The 19188-nt window shown below is 40.4% G+C and overlaps 2 protein-coding genes across 4 annotated transcripts in view; one reads left to right on the forward strand and one right to left on the reverse strand.

Annotated features, from left to right (window-relative positions):
- Positions 1–19188, forward strand: part of MIOS (meiosis regulator for oocyte development) — a 325043-nt gene that overhangs the window by 151438 nt on the left and 154417 nt on the right. The window lies entirely within an intron of this gene.
- Positions 1–19188, reverse strand: part of COL28A1 (collagen type XXVIII alpha 1 chain) — a 154457-nt gene that overhangs the window by 42013 nt on the left and 93256 nt on the right. Inside the window, 2 exon segments of the mRNA XM_067041636.1 lie at positions 15719–15787; positions 18083–18151. Of these exon segments, the coding sequence (XP_066897737.1) occupies positions 15719–15787; positions 18083–18151 (138 nt within the window).

Genomic DNA, 19188 nt, shown 5'->3' on the forward strand with positions numbered 1-19188 from the left:
AATGCCACTACCTTATGCAATGAGAAGTGGTCAATTATAAATACAGGTATTCTATGGCTCAGAAAAAATGGGCTGTCCTTGAGGTGTGAAATATGCTTCAGTCTCCCTAGTTCCCAGATCCATCTCCTATACAAATCTTTAACCCAATACTTTCAACACAAACACATTTCGCTACTTAGATAGCATGTGAGAGAATGTATGTAGCGGATGTCTCAGACTGAAGGAAATGTGCTTTATAAAGAGGTCTATAGAATCAGACTCTGTAGACTTGTAGTTTTCACTGTGGGTGAAATAAATATCAAGTCAAAATATTAAAGAAAGTCATCTTATCCTTTATAAGATAAAAAGCCCACTGGTCCCTATTTTCTTCTCCACTGCATGATTACACAAAGTTTCTTTTTGGTAGATGGAGAGTCTATATAATCTAATCTCCATGCATAGGTGTTTTATTTAGCCTTACAGTCACTTCTGTCCCCTGCACTTAGCTCAGTGCCCAGCACATGGTAGATGCTGACTAATATTTATTGAGTGAATGCTCTGGAAATAGGCAAGATGATAACTATTGAGGAAGGCTATAGACAGGACTCATTTTTTATTAGATACCTAATATGCACCAGGCATTTGTTGGGTGCTCAGGATACCAAAAAACAAAAGACACAAGACATTCGCCATCTTACATAGCTCACAGTCTTGCGGTTAGATAAGAAAACAAGCACCTATGATAGAATGTGAGAAGGGCTATCATGGGGGTTATCCAGTGGAAACACAAAGGGAACACAGAACTAAGAAGACAGGGAGGGGGAATTCCCTAATGGTCCAGTGGCTGGGACTCCACGCTTCCACTGCAGGGGGCAAGGGTTCAATCCCTGGTCAGGGAACTAAGATCCCACAAGCTGCATGGTGCAGCCAAAAAACAAAACAAAACAAAAAAACAGGGAGGACTTCTGGAGGAAGTGCTACCTAATATGTGCCTGACATATGAGTAAGAGTGAGCCTGCTGAAGTCGGGGGTAAAAAGATCTCCCCAAGAAAAGGGAATAGTTCATGCAAAAGACCTGGGGCCAGGGAACACAGCTTTCATAGAGAACTGAAAGGCTTTCGGTACGACTAGATCTTTGGGAGCTAAGGTGTTGAGAAGACTTAAGATTGGGTGCCTGGATCATACAGTCTTGCTAATTTCTGAAGCTGATCTCTTTGGGTATGTGTTTAAAAACACTTTAGGTTTATTTTCCTGTTATATAAATACATAAAGGTTTTAAAAATTATAAACAATCAATAGATTTTGGATAATATATTCACACCCACATCTTTACCATGGATGAGGGTTCAGTTTACTAAAAAGTACATTCCAAATGTTTTCTAATGGCCAGTAGAAGACAGATACCTCTTTTACTGGACTTTGGCAGGGAAGTCAGGTAACAGCAAGTGTTACTTCGGTCACATATATGTTATAAACCTCACAATTTCACCTATAATGTCTCAGCATGTAATTATCATACACTGAAGAGAGAGAGAAAGGGAGCAAAGAGATAAAGGCAAAAGAGGAGAGGAAAATTCCACCTTTGTTCTCTCCAAATGCATAATGAAAACATGTATCTAGGGTTAGGATGTTTTATTTTTGTGCCACAATCCAGATATAAAGTATAGTTCAGTATGATTCAATAGCTCAAAATTCAGTTGGTAGATTTGCAGTCACATTTACATATCTGGCATCAATTTTGTCAGAATGTTTCCTATTACATGTTTCTGTTTTCAGACACAGGCCACTAGATATAAATTCTCTCCTAGGGAATTAAATTTACATAACTAGATTATAAAACTTAGATTTTCAAACACCATTTATAATTGCCTGGATTCCTAAATAGCCTCCTTAGTCCAATCCTGGTCCTGGTCCTACTACATCTATTCTCAGCCCAGCAGTCACCATTACTCTTTCTAAAAGTCCATCAGACCATATCATGCTGTTGGTCAAAACCTAGAAAATAGCTCCTCACTTCATTCTGAGTAAAAGCCAAAGTCCTTCCAAGGGCCTATGTGGCTATACTTGATCAGGCCCTCCTCCAACTTTGTTACTGTTACCTCTTAGACCTCATTTCCAGACACACATGTCTCTTTGCTCTTCCTTAAACATGCCAGGCACCCTCCTGCTACCACAGGGCCTTTGCACAAGCTCTTCTCTCTGCCTGGGATGTGCTTCTCTCAGAAATCCACAAGGCTCCCTCCCTCACATCCTTCAGGTCTCTGCTCAAATGTTATCTTCTCATGAGGCCATACACTTAAAACTTCATCATAGCCCTCTATCCGCCTCACCCTGCTCTCCTTTTCTGCTATTATAGTTTTCATCACCAAACATACTATATAACTTATTTATTGTATTTATTGTCAATAGGATGCAGTTTCCATAAATGCAGGAATCTTTGTCTCTTTTTCTCATAATACATCCCAAGCACCTAGAATAGAGCCAGCATATTTACGTATACTCAGTAAACTTACTGAATGAACTACTGAAATAAAATTTTGTACAATTAGCCAAGACTGAGTATTAGTGTCAGTATCCTTAATTTTGAGCAGGAAGAAGATCTAATTTTAAAATTTGTATGCAAACGTATTTTCCTTATTTGCAGAACAAAAACATTCTATTTTGAAGGGCGTATTAGCATTACTCATTTCACAATCCTGGCAGAGTGTGTGTGCACTATTATTTAAGTATATACGTAACAAGAAGACACAGCAAACTTGTTTGCTTTACAAAATCACCACAGTAAGGTAACTTAAGAAGGAAGGACAGATTGAGGTCTGTGGAAGATTTATTTTTTTCTAAAACTGGCATAATAATAACAATGGGAACTATTGACTTAAAACCAACAGGAGCCAGTTGGAGAACTTTCAGAAGACTAGTATTCTAATAGATTAAAAATTTATTTTCTCCTTTGAAATTTAAGAGCCACTATTTAAAGGCATAATTGCATACACCAATAATAAGTTTTATAAAAGCTCACTGTCTCTACACCAATGAATAGGAATTGATAATGAATGCATTAGTACTACTCTTTAAATATCATCTCTTCAATTATGAACTCACAGGAAAATCTGTCCATTTCTAAGGCTTATACTTCCTGGCAAAAACTACAAAGTTGTGAAAATCTAACAACTGAATAGCACTGGGTCTCTCATTTCTTTCTTTTTTTTTTTTTTTTTTTTTTTTTTTGCGGTACGCGGGCCTCTCACTGTTGTGGCCTCTCCCGTTGCGGAGCACAGGCTCCGGACGCGCAGGCCTAGCGGCCATGGCTCACGGGCCCAGCCGCTCCGCGGCATGTGGGATCCTCCCGGACCAGGGCACGAACCCGTGTCTCCTGCATCGGCAGGCGGATTCTCAACCACTGCGCCACCAGGGAAGCCCTCTCATTTATTTCTAATTTAATTATTAACCTAAGAGGACCGTGGAAAGTGTAATGATATTGCATAATAGTTGGACTGTCTGGTGACAGGCAATGATGGATTAAGTTTCTTCCCCTTAGCTCTTTAATCTGTTAGTATGAGTCTTTAAAAGTAGGACCCAGATCAGATCAATCAAGAACTTACTGACGATACACTCTAGTTATCAGTGGGAAGAACTCACTGAGAATACAAAAGAACCACCAGATATAATATTCACACTTACTTTTATAGCATTCATTGTGATCCTGGTGCATTGTGGTAATAATTTGATCACAAAGATATACTTTCAAGGAAGCCAAATCCAGCACTTCCAAGTAAGCTTCTACTTATTTGGCCAACCAAATACACCAAGTATACCAGTATACTCTTACAACCTATGAGAGTAAGGTACTTCCACTATTAAGCACTAGGATTTAGAAAAGAATTTATCATTTCACAAGTTTAGAGTTCTGTTAATGATGGAATTCAAGAATGGTTTATTGAACTAAAGTATATCCAAATGAAGTATTTCGTGGGTTGACAATACGGTTACAGATGGAACTTTACCATCATCTACTATACAACCTTCATACATTCATTCAATTATTCATTACTTTGTTCATTAATTAAACAAATATTTATTAAGTGATCACTGTATGCCACACACTCTGCTGCATGCTAAGGAATTAGAGATGAATGAAAGAAACAAAGCCCCTGATTCTTCCAGCTCCGTTTTTCTTCCTCAGGATTGCTTTGGCTATTCGGGGTCTTTTGTGTTTCCATACAAATTGTAAAATCTTTTGTTCTAATTCTGTGAGAAATCCCATGGGTAATTTGATAGGGATTGCATTGAATCTATAGATCGTTTGGGGTAGTATAGTCATTTTCATGATACTTTACACAGAAAATGCCACCAGAAAACTACTAGAGCTAATCAATGAATTTGGTAAAGTTGCAGGATACAAAATAAATGCACAGAAATCTCTTGCATTCCTATACACTAGTGATGAAAGATCAGCAAGAGAAACTAAGGGAACACTCCCATTTACCATTACAACAAAAAGAATAAAATACCTAGGAATAAACCTACCTAAGGAGGCAAAAGAACTGTACTCAGAAAACTATAAAACACTGATGAAAGAAATCAAAGATGACACAAACAGATGGAGAGATATACCATGAACTTGGATGGGAAGAATCAATATTGTGAAAATGGCTATACTACCCAAAGCAATCTACAGATTCAATGCAATCAGTAGATTTTTTGATGATGGCCATTCTGACCAGTGTGAGGTGATACCACATTGTAGTTTTGATTTGCATTTCCCTAATAATTAGTGATGTTGAGCATCTTTTCATGTGCCTCTTGGCCATCTGTATGTTTTCTTTGGAGAAATGTTTATTTAGGTCTTTCGCCCATTTTTAAAAAAAATTTAATTTATTTATTTATTTTATACAGCAGGTTCTTATTAGTTATCTATTTTATACATATTAGTGTATATATGTCAATCCCAATCTCCCAATTCATCCTACCGCCACCACCTCCTTCCCACCCCCCCACCCCCCCAATTTCCCTCCATCCATTTTTTGATTGGGTTGTTCTTTTGGTATTGAACTCCATGAACTCTTTGTATATTCTGGAGATTAATCCTTTGAATGTTGCTTCATTTGCAAATATTTTCTTCCATTCTAAGGGTTGTCTTTTCGTCTTGTTTATGGTTTCCTTTGCTGTGCAAATGCTTTTAAGTTTAATTATGTCCCACTTGTTTATTTTCGTTTTCATTACTCTAGGAGGTGGGTCAAAAAAGATCTTGCTGTGATTTATGTCAAAGAGTGTTTTCCCTATGTTTTCCTCTACGAGTTTTATGGTATCCAGTCTTACATTTAGGTCTTTAATCCATGTTGAGTTTATTTTTGTGTATGGTGTCAGGGAGTGTTCTAATTTCATTCTTTTACATGTAGCTGTTCAGTTTTCCCAGCACCACTTATTGAAGAGGCTGTCTGTTCTGCATTGTATAATCTTGCCTCCTTCTCATCAAAAAATCTACAAACAATAAATGCTGGAGAGGGTGTGGAGAAAAGGGAACCCTCTTGCACTGTTGGTGGGAATGTAAATTGATACAGCCACTATGGAGAACAGTATGGAGGTTCCTTAAAAAGCTAAAAATAGAGCTACCATATGACCCAGTGATCCCACTACTGGGCATAGACCCTGAGAAAACCATAATTCAAAAAGAGTCATGTACTGCAGTGTTCACTGCAGCACTACTTACAATAGCCAGGACATGGAAGCGACCTAAATGCCCATTGACAGAGGAATGGATAAAGAAGATGTGGTTCATATATACAGTGGAATATAAATCAGCCATTAAAAGGATTGAAATTAGGTCATTTGTAGAGATGTGGATGGACCTAGAGCCTGTCATACAGAGTGAAGTAAGTCAGAAAGAAAGGAACAAATACCGTATATTAAAGCATGTATGTGGAATCTAGAAAAGTGGTACAGATGAAGCTAGTTCCAGGGCAGGAATAGAGAGGTAGAGAATGTAGAGAATGGATGTGTAGACATAGGGGGGAAGAGGAGGGTGAGATGAACTGGGAGATTAGGTTTGACATAAAATACTACCATGTGTAAAATAAATAGCTAGTGGGAACCTGCTGTATAGCACAGGGAGCTCAGCTTGGTGCTCTGTGATGACCTAAATGGGTGGGATGGGGGTGGTGGGTGGGAGGGAGGTCCAAGAGGGAGGCGATATATGTATACCTATAGCTGATTCACTTCATTGTACAGCAGAAACTAACACAACATTGTAAAGCAATTATACTCTAATTAAAAAAAAAAAAAAAGAAACAAAGTCCCTGCTCTCAAAGAGCTTCTTTTACCAGAAGACAGATAATAAACAAAGAAGCAAATATTTTCAGATGGTAATAATGTGCTATGAAAACAATAAAATGGGACAATATTATGGAGTGATTGAGAATGGGCTAGGGATGGGATGGTGTGGTCAGACAGTCTCACTAAGGAGGTAACATCTGAGCTAAGATTTACATGAGGAGAAGAATCCAGCCATGTCAAATGCCAAGGTAGGAAAAACAACAGTGCAGAAGCCCTGCAGAAGGAATGAACTTTGTTTTTGGAAAACAGAAAGAAAACCAGAGTGCCTTGATAGTATTGAGTGAGATAAAGGAAGATGCAAGATAAAATCAGAGAGGTAAGCAGCATCCAGATTACATTCAGCCTTTTAGAGGTTTTCTTTCCTTTCCTTCTCTTTTTTTCTTTCTTTCTTTCAATTTATAAATATTATCGAAAGACTTTAGAGGTTTTTTAAGCAAGGAGGGGATATAATCTGGATTTTTTTTTCTAAAAGAATATCTATGTAGAATGATTATGTGGACTTAAAAAACTCAAATAGGTCTTCCCTGGTGGCGCAGTGGTTGAGAGCCTGCCTGCCGATGCAGGGGACACGGGTTCGTGCCCCGGTCCGGGAAGATCCCACATGGTGCGGAGCGGCTGGGCCCGTGAGCCATGGCCGCTGAGCCTGCGCGTCCGGAGCGTGTGCTCCACAACGGGAGAGGCCACAACAGTCAGAGGCCCGCCTACCGCAAAAGAAAAAACAAAAACAAAACTCAAATAGAACGTCTAGAAATAAAATATATAATTGAAGCTAACAATTCAATGAACTGGTTAAACAACAAATTTAACACAGAGGAAGAAAGATTTAGTTGACTGGAAAATAGACTAGAAAAATATCAGCCATAATGTAACTCGGAAAGACAAGATTGAAAATATGAAAGGACTGATATGTAGGAGGCAAGAATGAAAAGGTTTAACTAATTGCACTTCCAGAAAGGCAGAAACAGCAGGGGATAGGAAGACTGGATCGGATTACTTCAGATTACTTAAAGATAAGGCAGAGAATTTCAGAAATAATTTAAAAATTCCTGGTCCACAAAATCAGGAATTCTAACAACTCTTAAGCAAAATAAATAAAAAGCAATCTGCATCTAAATACATCATAGTGAAACTGCCCAACACCAGATAAAAAGAGAAACCCTTAAAAACCATAGAGAAAAGGACAAATTACCACCAATGGAATAGCTAAACCAACAGGTAACATTGATGCCAAAGGATGGGAAAATCTCCCATGCGCTGAGAGGAAAACTGTGTACCTAGAATTCTATACTCAGAAAAATATATTTTAAGCAGATATTAAGGAGAAATAAATATATTTAGTTTCAGGCAAACAAAAATGGAGAGAGGTTGTACTAGTAGAATTTCCCTGCCAAAGGAAATTCTGAAAAATCCAAGTCAGGCAGAAGGAGAATGGTTCCAGTATGAGATGCAAGATGGATTAAAGAGGAAGAGACTAGAAAATATGTGGATAAATCTAAATAAACAGCAATCATATAAAGATGTCGTGAAGGATTTAAAATTAAAATATAAAACCACAATAATAATATTAGGGTAGGGGTAAATGGAATTAAAGTGTTCTAAGTTATTGTAGTAACCAGAAAGTTGGTATGGATATTTCATAAGGCAAGTGTGAATATTTTTAGGAGTAAGTATTGAAAAAAGAGGAAGAAAATGTGTAAATTCCTAACTAGTAAAGGGGAAAATGCAACAGTTAAATGAATACATCTTTAAAACAGAAAGACAAGATTTTAAAAAAAGAAACATAGAATAAGTGGGACAAATAGTTGGAAATTTGAGGGTAGAAATAAATTTTAAAAGTTCACTAGTGGGACTTCCCTGGTGGTCCAGTGGTAAAGAATCTTCCTTACAATGCAGGGGACATGGGTTCAATCCCTGGTCAGGGAACTAAGATCCCACATGCCACGGGACAACTAAGCCTGTGCGCCACAAGTACTGAGCTTGCTTGCCTCAGCTAGAGAGCCCGCATGCTGCAAACTACAGCCCATGTGCTCTGGAACCCGCATGACACAGCTACAGAGCCCATGCTCCCTGGAGCCTGTGCACCACAACCAGAGAGAAGCTTATATGCCACAACTAGAGAGAAACCAGCGTGCCGCAACTAAAGTTCTCACATGCCTCAACGAAGATCCCGCAAGCTGCAACTAAGACCTGATGCAGCCCAAAATAAATTAAATAAATAAATAATAAATAAATCTTTAAAAAGTTCACTAGTAACATTAAATGTAAATGAATTAATGCTCCTGGCAAAAGAGAAACATTGTCAGACTGGAGTTTTAAAAATCCAAATACTTGTTGTCTAAAGGAAACATGTAAAGTAAGAGGATACAAAAAGGCAGAAGTAAAAGGATGAAAGTAGAGCACCAGGAAAATTTAACCAAAAGACAGTAACTACATTAATTTCAGGTAGTAAAAACTTTAAGGCCAAAAGCATTATTAACCATAGCATCCTAAAGAATTCACCATAACCAATTTCTTTATTTCAATTCACCATAACCAATTTTCTTTATTTCCCTTTCTCCTTTTTCTTCCTAATTCCCTCTCTCTGTCTTAGAGGCAGATAATTTTGTTGCCTGTTTTTCTCTATTTCAGTACTCTGCTCTTCTCTTGGTTTCCTAGGGCAGAGTGCACACCAGTTGGACCCATGATTCTCATTATGATAATGTGAGAAGCAGTTCTAAAGAATTATTATTATTTTTTTTATAAATGTTTTTATTACTCTTAACATTTTTTTTTTTTTTTTTTTTTTTGCAGTACGCGGGCCTCTCACTGCTGTGGCCTCTCCCGTTGCGGAGCACAGGCTCCGGACGCGCAGGCGCAGCGGCCATGGCTCACGGGCCCAGCCGCTCCGCGGCATGTGGGATCTTCCCGGACTGGGGCACGAACCCGTGTCCCCTGCATCGGCAGGCAGGCTCTCAACCACTGCGCCACCAGGGAAGCCCTAAAGAATTATTGTTTGAAGACTTTTTCATAGGATGAAAGAGAGATTATATTGGGGTTAGGCTGATCACCTGTCAGTTTGAGCCACCAACACCCATAGACTCCACAGTCTGCTTTGTTAGGGATTCTGTGAGTGATCTTGAACAGGTAACTTACCTCATTTCTCCTCACTTGTTATATTTAAAATAAGAAGTCATATCTGCAACTAGATAAGCAAAGATGCTGATAATAAAAAGCCAATAATTATTAAGTTCTTAAGATGTCTGTAAAAGCAATAAAAAGTTTAGATTACAGACCAGTTGGCTACTCACTGACTTGTCACAGAAGTTTGCAGTACAAAAGAGTATGTAGTTCAACCACCCAAACCGGAAAAGGCTTGATAAGCCTTTGAATGTGTGACTAGTTATAGTGGTTATAACAGCTTCACCCCACAGCAGCTACGCATGCCAGCCCAGATCCTGCTGTAATTCCTAGCCTTATGCCTGGTGATTGATTTCAAAAGGTCACCAAGTCCAACCCCTGGCTTCGGACAGAACTGTGCTCAGGGAAAATGAAGTACTTTTTATGCTTCTTTCTTTTAAAAAATTTTAGATTATCAAGAAAAAAGACCTCACAGTACATATCTCACCTCTCAAAGGGCCAACTTTACATCGCAAGGTGCAAATAAAAGTTTTGAGTGGCATTTAATTTTGAAAGTGTTAAACTGATCTTTTTCCTCTCTCTGACGTCTACCTTGACTTGATTACTACCCGAAACACATGATTATTTCAGGGAGGCCACCTGGAGGAGTAGCTGTGAGAAACCTTGGTTCATGACTTAACATCTCTGTGCCCTAGTTTCCTAAAGCCTACCACCTCATAGGCTGGTGAGTCTTGCATAAGATAACACATGGAATTTAGAGAATATAATATGGCCCTAGATCTCTCCCCAGGCTCAAAGCTCTGAGTAGTAAAGTGTCTCTTACCTTGCTGAATAGAGAAGGGAAAACATTTATACTAGTAACTTATTTCTAACCAAGCACTGAGAAGTGGGAAAAAGATAAAATACATTTTATAAATTTTCAACAGTGAAAGTCACGGGCTATCAAGATGGTAGCAGCAACTAAGGGTAATTTATCCATGTCCTTTACTCAACTTGGTTTTATATGGACAATATCTGTTACAAGGATGAAAAGAGATACATATATAGTATTTACATCTTTGTAAATTAGATAGATATGAACAGGTGGGCAGGAGGCAGGGAGGAAGGAAAGGGAGAGAAAAACAATCTAAAATGGCTGCATGCTCACATAATTATAAATTATGTAGTACTATATCAAAATGACTAGTTTTAGCATATAACTGCTCAAATGAAATCTTTCATATAATTTTCTAACTTAAAAAAATTGTTTTAGGGCTTCCCTGGTGGCGCAGTGGTTGAGAGTCCGCCTGCCAATGCGGGGGACGCGGGTTCGTGCCCCGGTCCGGGAGGATCCCACGTGCCGCGGAGCGGCTGGGCCCGTGAGCCATGGCCGCTGAGCCTGTGCGTCCGGAGCCTGTGCTCCGCAGCGGGAGGGGCCACAACAGTGGGAGGCCCGCGTATCACAAAAAAAAAAAAAAAAAAAAAAATTTTAATATTCAGCATCAGTGTATGTCATTAGATACTGTCTTATCTTTATTACCAAGTCTTTAGTCCTTTTGACTTTCCTTTCAAAGTTGGGGAAACCATATTAAACCTTGGGGCAGGATACAATACATACTTTGGAAAAAATGATTTAGAAATTAGTTTTTCCTTTTAGGTTCATAGTAGTGTAAGGAGTCTGGTAGATATCAAACAGACTTCTGTGATGGCCACTAGTCACTGAGCAGGGCTTTGTTCATGGTAACTAGACAATAAATATAAGCTGGTAATGATGATTCAAGCCCCACTAAATTAAGAGCCTAACGTTTCCATTCCAATTCTGATTGGGGAAATAGGCTATTAAAAAAGGACATTTTGTTAATGAGATTAACAGAGGAAAATGCCATACCATATCCTCAGATTCAGAAATTCAAAAAAAGGATACCATCCTGTTTCCTAAATGGCTTGAAGGAATGAAAGCTCCTTGGCTCAGGAGGAAAATGAAAGCATGAACCAGTAAGTGAGATATACAAATGGACTCAGAGCCAGCCCCAGTTAATAAATGCAAAACTTTCCCTGACCTATTCAACCTATAGTATAGAGAATATTATAGGATCAGTGCTTTTAGCTTGGTTTGTCACCCACGTAATTATTTTTAATTTGGTATAAAAAGTAATAAAAGGTATAAAGTGTATGTATATGTATAGCTGATTCACTTTGTTATACAGCAGAAACTAACACACCATTGTAAAGCAATTATACTCCAATAAAGATTTTTTTAAAAAAGAAAAATAAATAAAAGGTATAAAGGTATGAAGATGACTTCAATGTCCGAAAATAGGTTTGTGGACTTAGATGACCAGAATCAATTTTAGCCACAGCCCTCCCCTGCCACAGGCATTTTGACAGGTGTAATCCCAAAACAACAAACTATTTTAAGGTTTAAACTCTCAGATGGTTCTGATGACTCCTTTCTACATAGAGGAATAATTATGGGAATTTGAAAATTATAATACAGGAAAGTATTAGAAGTTATTTCAAAGATGGTTTCTGGCATAAAGACACACAGTCTATGTTATGCTGTCAACTATATACCGTATTGTTTCAATTTAATTTCTAAGGTGTGCTCATGTTGAATGCAGCGATCATACTATTACCAAGGGTGGTTTTGTTTTCTATTTTTGATGCTGTTGTTAGATCGTGGTCAGGAGGAGGAAAGAAAACTTTAAATTGAAACACCAGAAACTCACCATATTAAAATGTGTGTGTGTGTGTGTGTGTGTGTGTGTGTGTATTGCTCCCTTAGTAATATTAATACATCATATGCATGGTTGTGAATTGAGAAGACTAGAAAAACTTCCCAATGTCAATACATCTTAGCCTTTCTGCAGGTATTTGAAACTTAGTGTATATTGAACCCACCCCTGACTTTTTATAAGTGAGACTCTTTTTTCCCCTTAAGTCATTTATTTCAATGAATAAATCACTTCTGTTTGGCCTTTAGGGAGGGCAATTTCCCATGCTGTAATAGGTCCACTCTAATCAAAAATCTAGTCATATGGATTCTGGAAACACTTTCAATGTGATCAGGTCACAGGTGGGAGCCACATGGAAAGCTGGCAGGCTCCCTGTGAGATTTCCACCTCAGCATGCTGACATCTGTCAAGCTTCAGCCTTTCTGGTAGAGGGACACCAGAAGGTGGCCCACATACTTGATGCAGTTAAAAGAGCACATGGAATTTACAGAACCACAGTTACTTAAATATAGTTGAAAAAACAAACAAAAAATCTACCTAAGAAATGACATTAACCTTAAACATTGAGCCAAGAATCTTACAAAGTTCTGGGTTCTACTCTGAATTGCTAATCAGAGAGCTTTGGTGGGAGAAGCTGTTTTCTTTCTGGCTGTCCCTATGCAAGCTGGACTGACTCACCCATCATCACACCCCTGCTGATTTCCAATGCTACTGGCATCCCATGTAATCCCCTAGGACTCCAACCCTTCCCTTACTCTCCACCTGAGCCTAATCGCTGGCTTCTCTGTCTCCTGATATGAGGTTCATTGTATCAGCTCTGCTTCCCTCCTCTGATGCCATCCCTGCCTCTCTCCAGCCTTTCGACCACAGCTCTCCTGCCAGGTTTCAGGTCCTTTTGGCCCTGGCTCTGTAAAAGACAAGAATGAGCATTTCTTGTCCGTTTCCCGGTCTCACTAAACCCCAAGCCTGCTCTGCTTCTTTGGCTGGTTGGTACTCAGCCTGCCTATTCAAGGCAATTTCTAAATTATCCGGTGGTACTTCTGATGCTTCTTGAAATAAGAAGATAGCAAGACTCTGAGGGTTTTTTTTTTTTTTTTTTGAAGATAGGATAAAAAGAATGATAAAGCTGAACCCAGTCCCTGGAAGCCAGATCACTGTGCCCCACAGTATCAGGAGAGTGACAGGCCTTCTGGAAGTTGCCATGGAGACCACTCTTGTTTTCTGTTTTCTTCTGGAAGCACCAACATACTTCAGAATAACATATAGCTTTTAAATTTCCATATTTCCCGGAGGCAGGTTAAATTTTGCATGGCAATGGCCAGCTCTTTACCAAACTCCTGGTTCCCCTTCTTTCTGGTCACACGGTTAGACTACCTTTCCTTGAGACTAGTTCTTGCCACTAAAACGTGGGCAGAGGTGATGCGTGTCACCTCTTGGCCAAGACTCTTAAGAAGCAGGTGTGTCTCTTCCACACTCTCCCCTTTCTGCTTGCTGGGTGTAAGTGGTAAAGGGGCCCATCCAATGGAGGAAACATGAATGGAAGTTGAGGTTCTCTGAAATTCTATGTGGAAGAAAATTGCTAGCAACGAAGTTAGGTCAGTGCGAGAGCAAATCACTTCTGTGATTGCAGCCTGAGCCCTTATTTTCCCCGTGGTTGGGATGGCATAGAGAGACGGGGTACAAGTCAGGCCCTGATGTTAAAGGTTAACAACAAGGGCGTCCATCAAAGTCTCACCAACAGACATACCAATTAAAGCAAGTTTCACTGATTCAGATGGATTTTAGAAAGGGGTGTGAAATAAATTCAACAAATGAACATAAGAAATGAAATTTCACTAAATATGTAGCCTTAAAATGACTCAGAGGAACACCACCAATTCGATTTTTCAGTTCCCTCCCTTTTGCAGTGATGGTACAAGCCAGGGTCAGACAAACGAGGTAGGCATCCTAAGGGAAATACTTTTGCCCTGTTGCCAACAGGATGCCAGGCTGTCTAGAGAGGTTTTGTGAGGCAGCCTTGGTCAAGGCTCACTGCCAAGTAGCATCGGGCCACAACCCTCGGTGGAGAAAAGATTATCTCATTTCTGATAGGACTGGATACGTGGCAGTTTTCATTTTGGTTCTTTCCTTATTATGGTAGATTTCCCACCATAGTTTCACTCAGGAGGGACTTTGAACGTGGCATAACCTGGAGGGCATAAGGAAGGGCAGAGTTGGTAAGGATAAGTTAAGTGCAGCCCAAGAGGCCCCTATGTAAATAAGGAAATAGTTCCCAGATAACAAAGGGAGAAAGCTGGCACAGGATTTAACAAGGTAGTGATAATGAACTCACAGCACATGTGAACTGAGCTTGGTGACCAGCTGGCGGTCAATTATGGGTTCATTGCTAAAGCAAACGCATAAATACAAAACTATCTTTTAACTGTAGAATTGAAAGATTAAGTACAAAAGATGCTGTTTACAAGGAAGCAGGTTTTTGCTGTATTTTCCTGTGCTTGTTCACTATCAGGAGTATTAACTGGCCTTTGCTTGGATACTCAGCCTGAAAGATGAACAATTGTTATGTAAAAGGCCTGCAGTGGAAGCCCTAGACTCTGCGTGATAGATTGGAAGATTTATCACAGATTCAATGAGTTTTGCTCTTGACAAAGCTCACTCTTAACACAGGTAGGTGGTTTAATTTCAGCACAGCATTTTCACATTTATTATCTTCAGCTCCTACTGTCTCCTGCTTACTAAGAAATTCTGCTATCTGAAAAAGAGTTTATTTTGAATGTTTCCACTTTTTTAGAGCCAATATCAATTAGCCAGGAGGGAATTATTTTTGAAGCTTAACCATAGAAGTTTATTTGGGGGGAAACAAATAGAATGAGAGGGAGCCAGTAACAAAATTTAAAAAAATCATGTTAGAAGTAGAAGAGGGAATTGTTTGAAATTACACAGCAGACTGTAGATGCCAAATTTTGTCTACTGAGACAGGGGAGACCCTGGGAGTCCCATCTTGATAGATAGGCTTGTCACGGCTGAGACAGAAATCAAGCAGAATGGGTGGTGGTGAGCTCAGGTTGCACAGAGTCAGGGTTCTCACCTGGATGCTCAGGAGAATCATGTGGGGGGCTTTTAAACCCACAGTACTCAAGCTCTACCCCCAGAGATTCAGATTTCCTTCTTCTGGGGTAGGGCAGCAGCATTATTCAAAAGCTCCCCGGGTGAGTCCATTGTGAGCTAAAACTGGGAACTTGGGAAGCCCTGGTCAAAGAACGGAGGCTACAGGTGAGGAAGGTAAGGGAGACAGAGCACAGGCGGTGGGGCACAGACTCTCCGTTCAGCTCAGAAACCAGAGGAACAGTAAACGACTGTAACCGTTCAGTTTTTCTCCAAGCTACTTATGTAATAATTAGCGTTTGTGAAGCTGTTGGACTTACACCAATGTTTCCACTTTTGGACGATGCCTCTAAAAACTGCTAAGTTTACATTGAGTCCATTTCATAATAGTTGTATTTTGTATTATCCACAACCTCTTCTCCCCATCGCCCTAGTGAATTAAGAGGCGACCCTGGCACAGTCCTGTTCACTTTGATTCCTTGTAATCCATAGCCAGGGGGGCCAGGAGGGCCAGGCAAGCCTTTCTGCCCAGTATCACCCTGTTAGAAGACAGAGAGAAATCGGAGAGAAGGTTAAGGAGATTTAGAAAGAAACAGCAGACTACTGCTCTCAGCTACATTCTCACTTCAGTCTGATGAAGACCTACGTCCACACTGCCCATATTGCTATAAAGTAGTGTTTTCACAAAAATTTCAAGCCACAGAATCCTTTGCAAAAATTTTACATGTAATCCAGCCGTAAAGAGATAAGACAGAGCTGCTTGGTGTAAGCAGAAGCGTTGGACCCGTAGCCTCGTCTGCTTGGGCTCCTCCAAGCTGCTCTACCGTCAACCCCTAGAACACCAGGGGTTCGAAGACCACTCATACCTAATTCTATGTAGACGTCACTGTGTTGCTCCATTTCAATATGGCATATTAATTCACAGGGGTTGCAGTTGAAGATTCTGCAGCTATTGATGTGGATCAGAGTTGAATTTTTAAGAAAATATGTAAATGAAGCAAAATGGGCGTCATTTCCCAGTATATGTTCCTTACAGCTATAGTTGACCTCATGTTTCTTTTGTGTGTGTGTGTGTGTGTGTGTGTGTGTGTGTGTGTGTGTGTGGTTCGCGGGCCTCTCACTGTTGTGGCCTCTCCCGTTGCGGAGCGCAGGCTCCGGACGCGCAGGCTCAGCGGCCATGGCTCACGGGCCCAGCCGCTCCGCAGCATGCGGGATCTTCCCGGACCGGGGCACGAACCCGTGTCCCCTGCATCGGCAGGCGGATTCTCAACCACTGCGCCACCAGGGAAGCCTGACCTCATGTTTCTTGAGGAAAGACTTCTGTGGTCAAATAAGACTGGAAAATGTTCTAAACCACAGTATGAATATATTAAAGCCTCTAAGAAGTCCCACAATAGAAAGATTAGTTTAACTTTGTTTATCCCAGAAGTTCCCAAATTAACATTTTTTTAACATCTTTTATTGGAGTATAATTGCTTTAAAATGGTGTGTTAGCTTCTGCTTTACAACAAAGTGAATCAGTTCCAAATTAACATTTTGATGAAACAAACTTTGAGAAATCCTGAGTTAATAAAAGTTACTGTATAAGTCAGTCTTTTTCTTCCAATATGGGAAAAAGCTTTATTTTTTTCTGATTGTAAGAGGAACTCATTGGAAAAAAAAAAAGTAGAAAAAGAAATAAAAATGATAATGAAGAAAAAAAATAGACCCATCATTGCATCACCCAGTGATAACAACTACTAACATCTTGGAGAGATATTTATCCATATAAAGAGATCTGTGAGGTTAAGAAATAGCCCACTGTCAAAATGGAGTTGATGGACAAAAATGGATAAACTAAGTATCTTGGTAATTCTAGGATCCTCAGTCAAATCTTTGACTCATAAAGCCCTTTCCCTTTCCTCTCTGATAATAGGATTCTAATTCACTTCTGTGCATTTTGGATGTAAATATACGTGTTTGACATTTGAATTTGTGATGAGTGGCTCGCTGAAACCTGTTTGCCCCATGAACATGCCTGATACTTTACCTTCCTTTTTGAACAAATCAAAGGAATATTTGTGAAGCAAATGAGTGAACAATTGAAATGGGGCTCCTCAACCTCAGCATGATTAACATTTTGAGCTGGATAATTCTTCATTATGGGAGGCTGTCCTGTGCATTGAAGGGTGTTGTTTAGCAGCATCCTTGGCGTCTACCCACTAGATGCCAGTAGCACTCCTTCCCCAGTGTGACGTAACAACCCAAAATGATTCCAGACACTGCCAAATGTCCCCCTGGGGTGGAGAGGGGAAGACAAAATCTCCCTCATTGAGAAACGCTGGATTAAAAGAATAAAAGGATAAATAAACACCAAATGGGAGGCAACAAAAGGAAGAGAAATAGAAGTGAGAGCAAAGGGAGCCAAAGGAAGTTCCTCTCACCTTCCACGGGGACAGTAAATTAGGCCCTTGCGCTGGGCACAGAGTGGACTGGGTGCACAGCACACAGTAGATCCATCAGCTGGTGCCCTGTTAAAAGGCAACCTGAGGCACCTCTGGCCAAAGTAAGCACGTGCTTCTTTATGATGGCACAGCCTCTAAGGAACCTGGGAATACTCTGAGCACTTTGCAATCACTTTTTAAAAAGACATTAACTTTCTAATTTCTTTGGGGGAAGCGAATGGCTTTATAAACCTAAATGTTCTATTTTACTGAAAGTTCACATGATATGAGAAAATAAGACTCTTCATCAACAATCAAGAAAAAACTAAGTCAGCGTCAGAATGAGCACTTCCTATGCATCGTCATGGGTGGTACCTGACCCTCATCCAGAGCACAGACCTGAGGACTCACCCTTGGCCCTTGGGTTCTTATGCCCCGAGGCCCAGGGAGGCCTGCAGGGCCTCTGACACCAGGCTCTCCCTGAAAAGGCACAATGAATGACAAGTTATTGATTAAAAGAAACTTTATGTTGTATAATATTTCATAAAATTTCATATTAAAATATTTCATATGAATTTTCATATTCAGAAATATATTTAAAAATCCCAAACCCTTGAATTTGACTAAGATCATAATTGAGCCCTTTTCTTCCATATCACTTTTTTTTTTTTTTTTTTTTTTTTGCGGTACGCGGGCCTCTCATCGTTGTGGCCTCTCCCGTTGCGGAGCACAGGCTCCGGACGCGCAGGCTCAGCGGCCATGGCTCACGGGCCCAGCCGCTCTGCGGCAGGTGGGGTCTTCCCGGACCGGGGCACGAACCCGTGTCCCCTGTATCGGCAGGCGGACTCCCAACCACTGAGCCACCAGGGAAGCCCCCATATCACTTTTCTATACTTGGTCCAGGGAGTGTTATCCCTCTTTGTTTTCATTTCTTATTGTCATTTATCAAGCCAACCGATACGGGTTCCTTTTAGAGCAACAAAGTCAATTAAATTCTTGGCAACCTTAATATATACTTTTCGGAACTCCCTTCTCAGGCATTTGGAAAAGTAATTCCTGCCATTGTGAAGAGAGGGAGAAAGAAGAGACAAGAATAAAAAAACAAGGGCTAGGGCTTCCCTGGTGGCGCAGTGGTTGAGAGTCCGCCTGCTGCTGCAGGGGACACGGGTTCGTGCCCCGGTCCGGGAGGATCCCACGTGCCGCGGAGCGGCTGGGCCCGTGAGCCATGGCCGCTGAGCCTGCGCGTCCGGAGCCTGCGCTCTGCAATGGGAGAGGCCACAACGGTGAGAAGCCCGCGTACCGCAAAAAAAAAAAAAAAAAAAAAAAAAAAAAAAAGAAAAAAAACAAGGGCTAAAAGATATAACCCTCTCCTGAACTGGTTGCTCTCATGTTTTTATGCGACTTGGGTTAGGGATTGGCTTTAGGATACTCCTGCCCCTAGAGTGGTTATGACTGCAGGGTGGGTTCTCTAAAGGCTTTTAGATTCGCCAATGCATGACAGTTTCATAATAGGCAAC

This window comes from Kogia breviceps, chromosome 9, assembly GCF_026419965.1.
Source record: "Kogia breviceps isolate mKogBre1 chromosome 9, mKogBre1 haplotype 1, whole genome shotgun sequence".
Taxonomy (NCBI): domain Eukaryota; kingdom Metazoa; phylum Chordata; class Mammalia; order Artiodactyla; family Physeteridae; genus Kogia; species Kogia breviceps.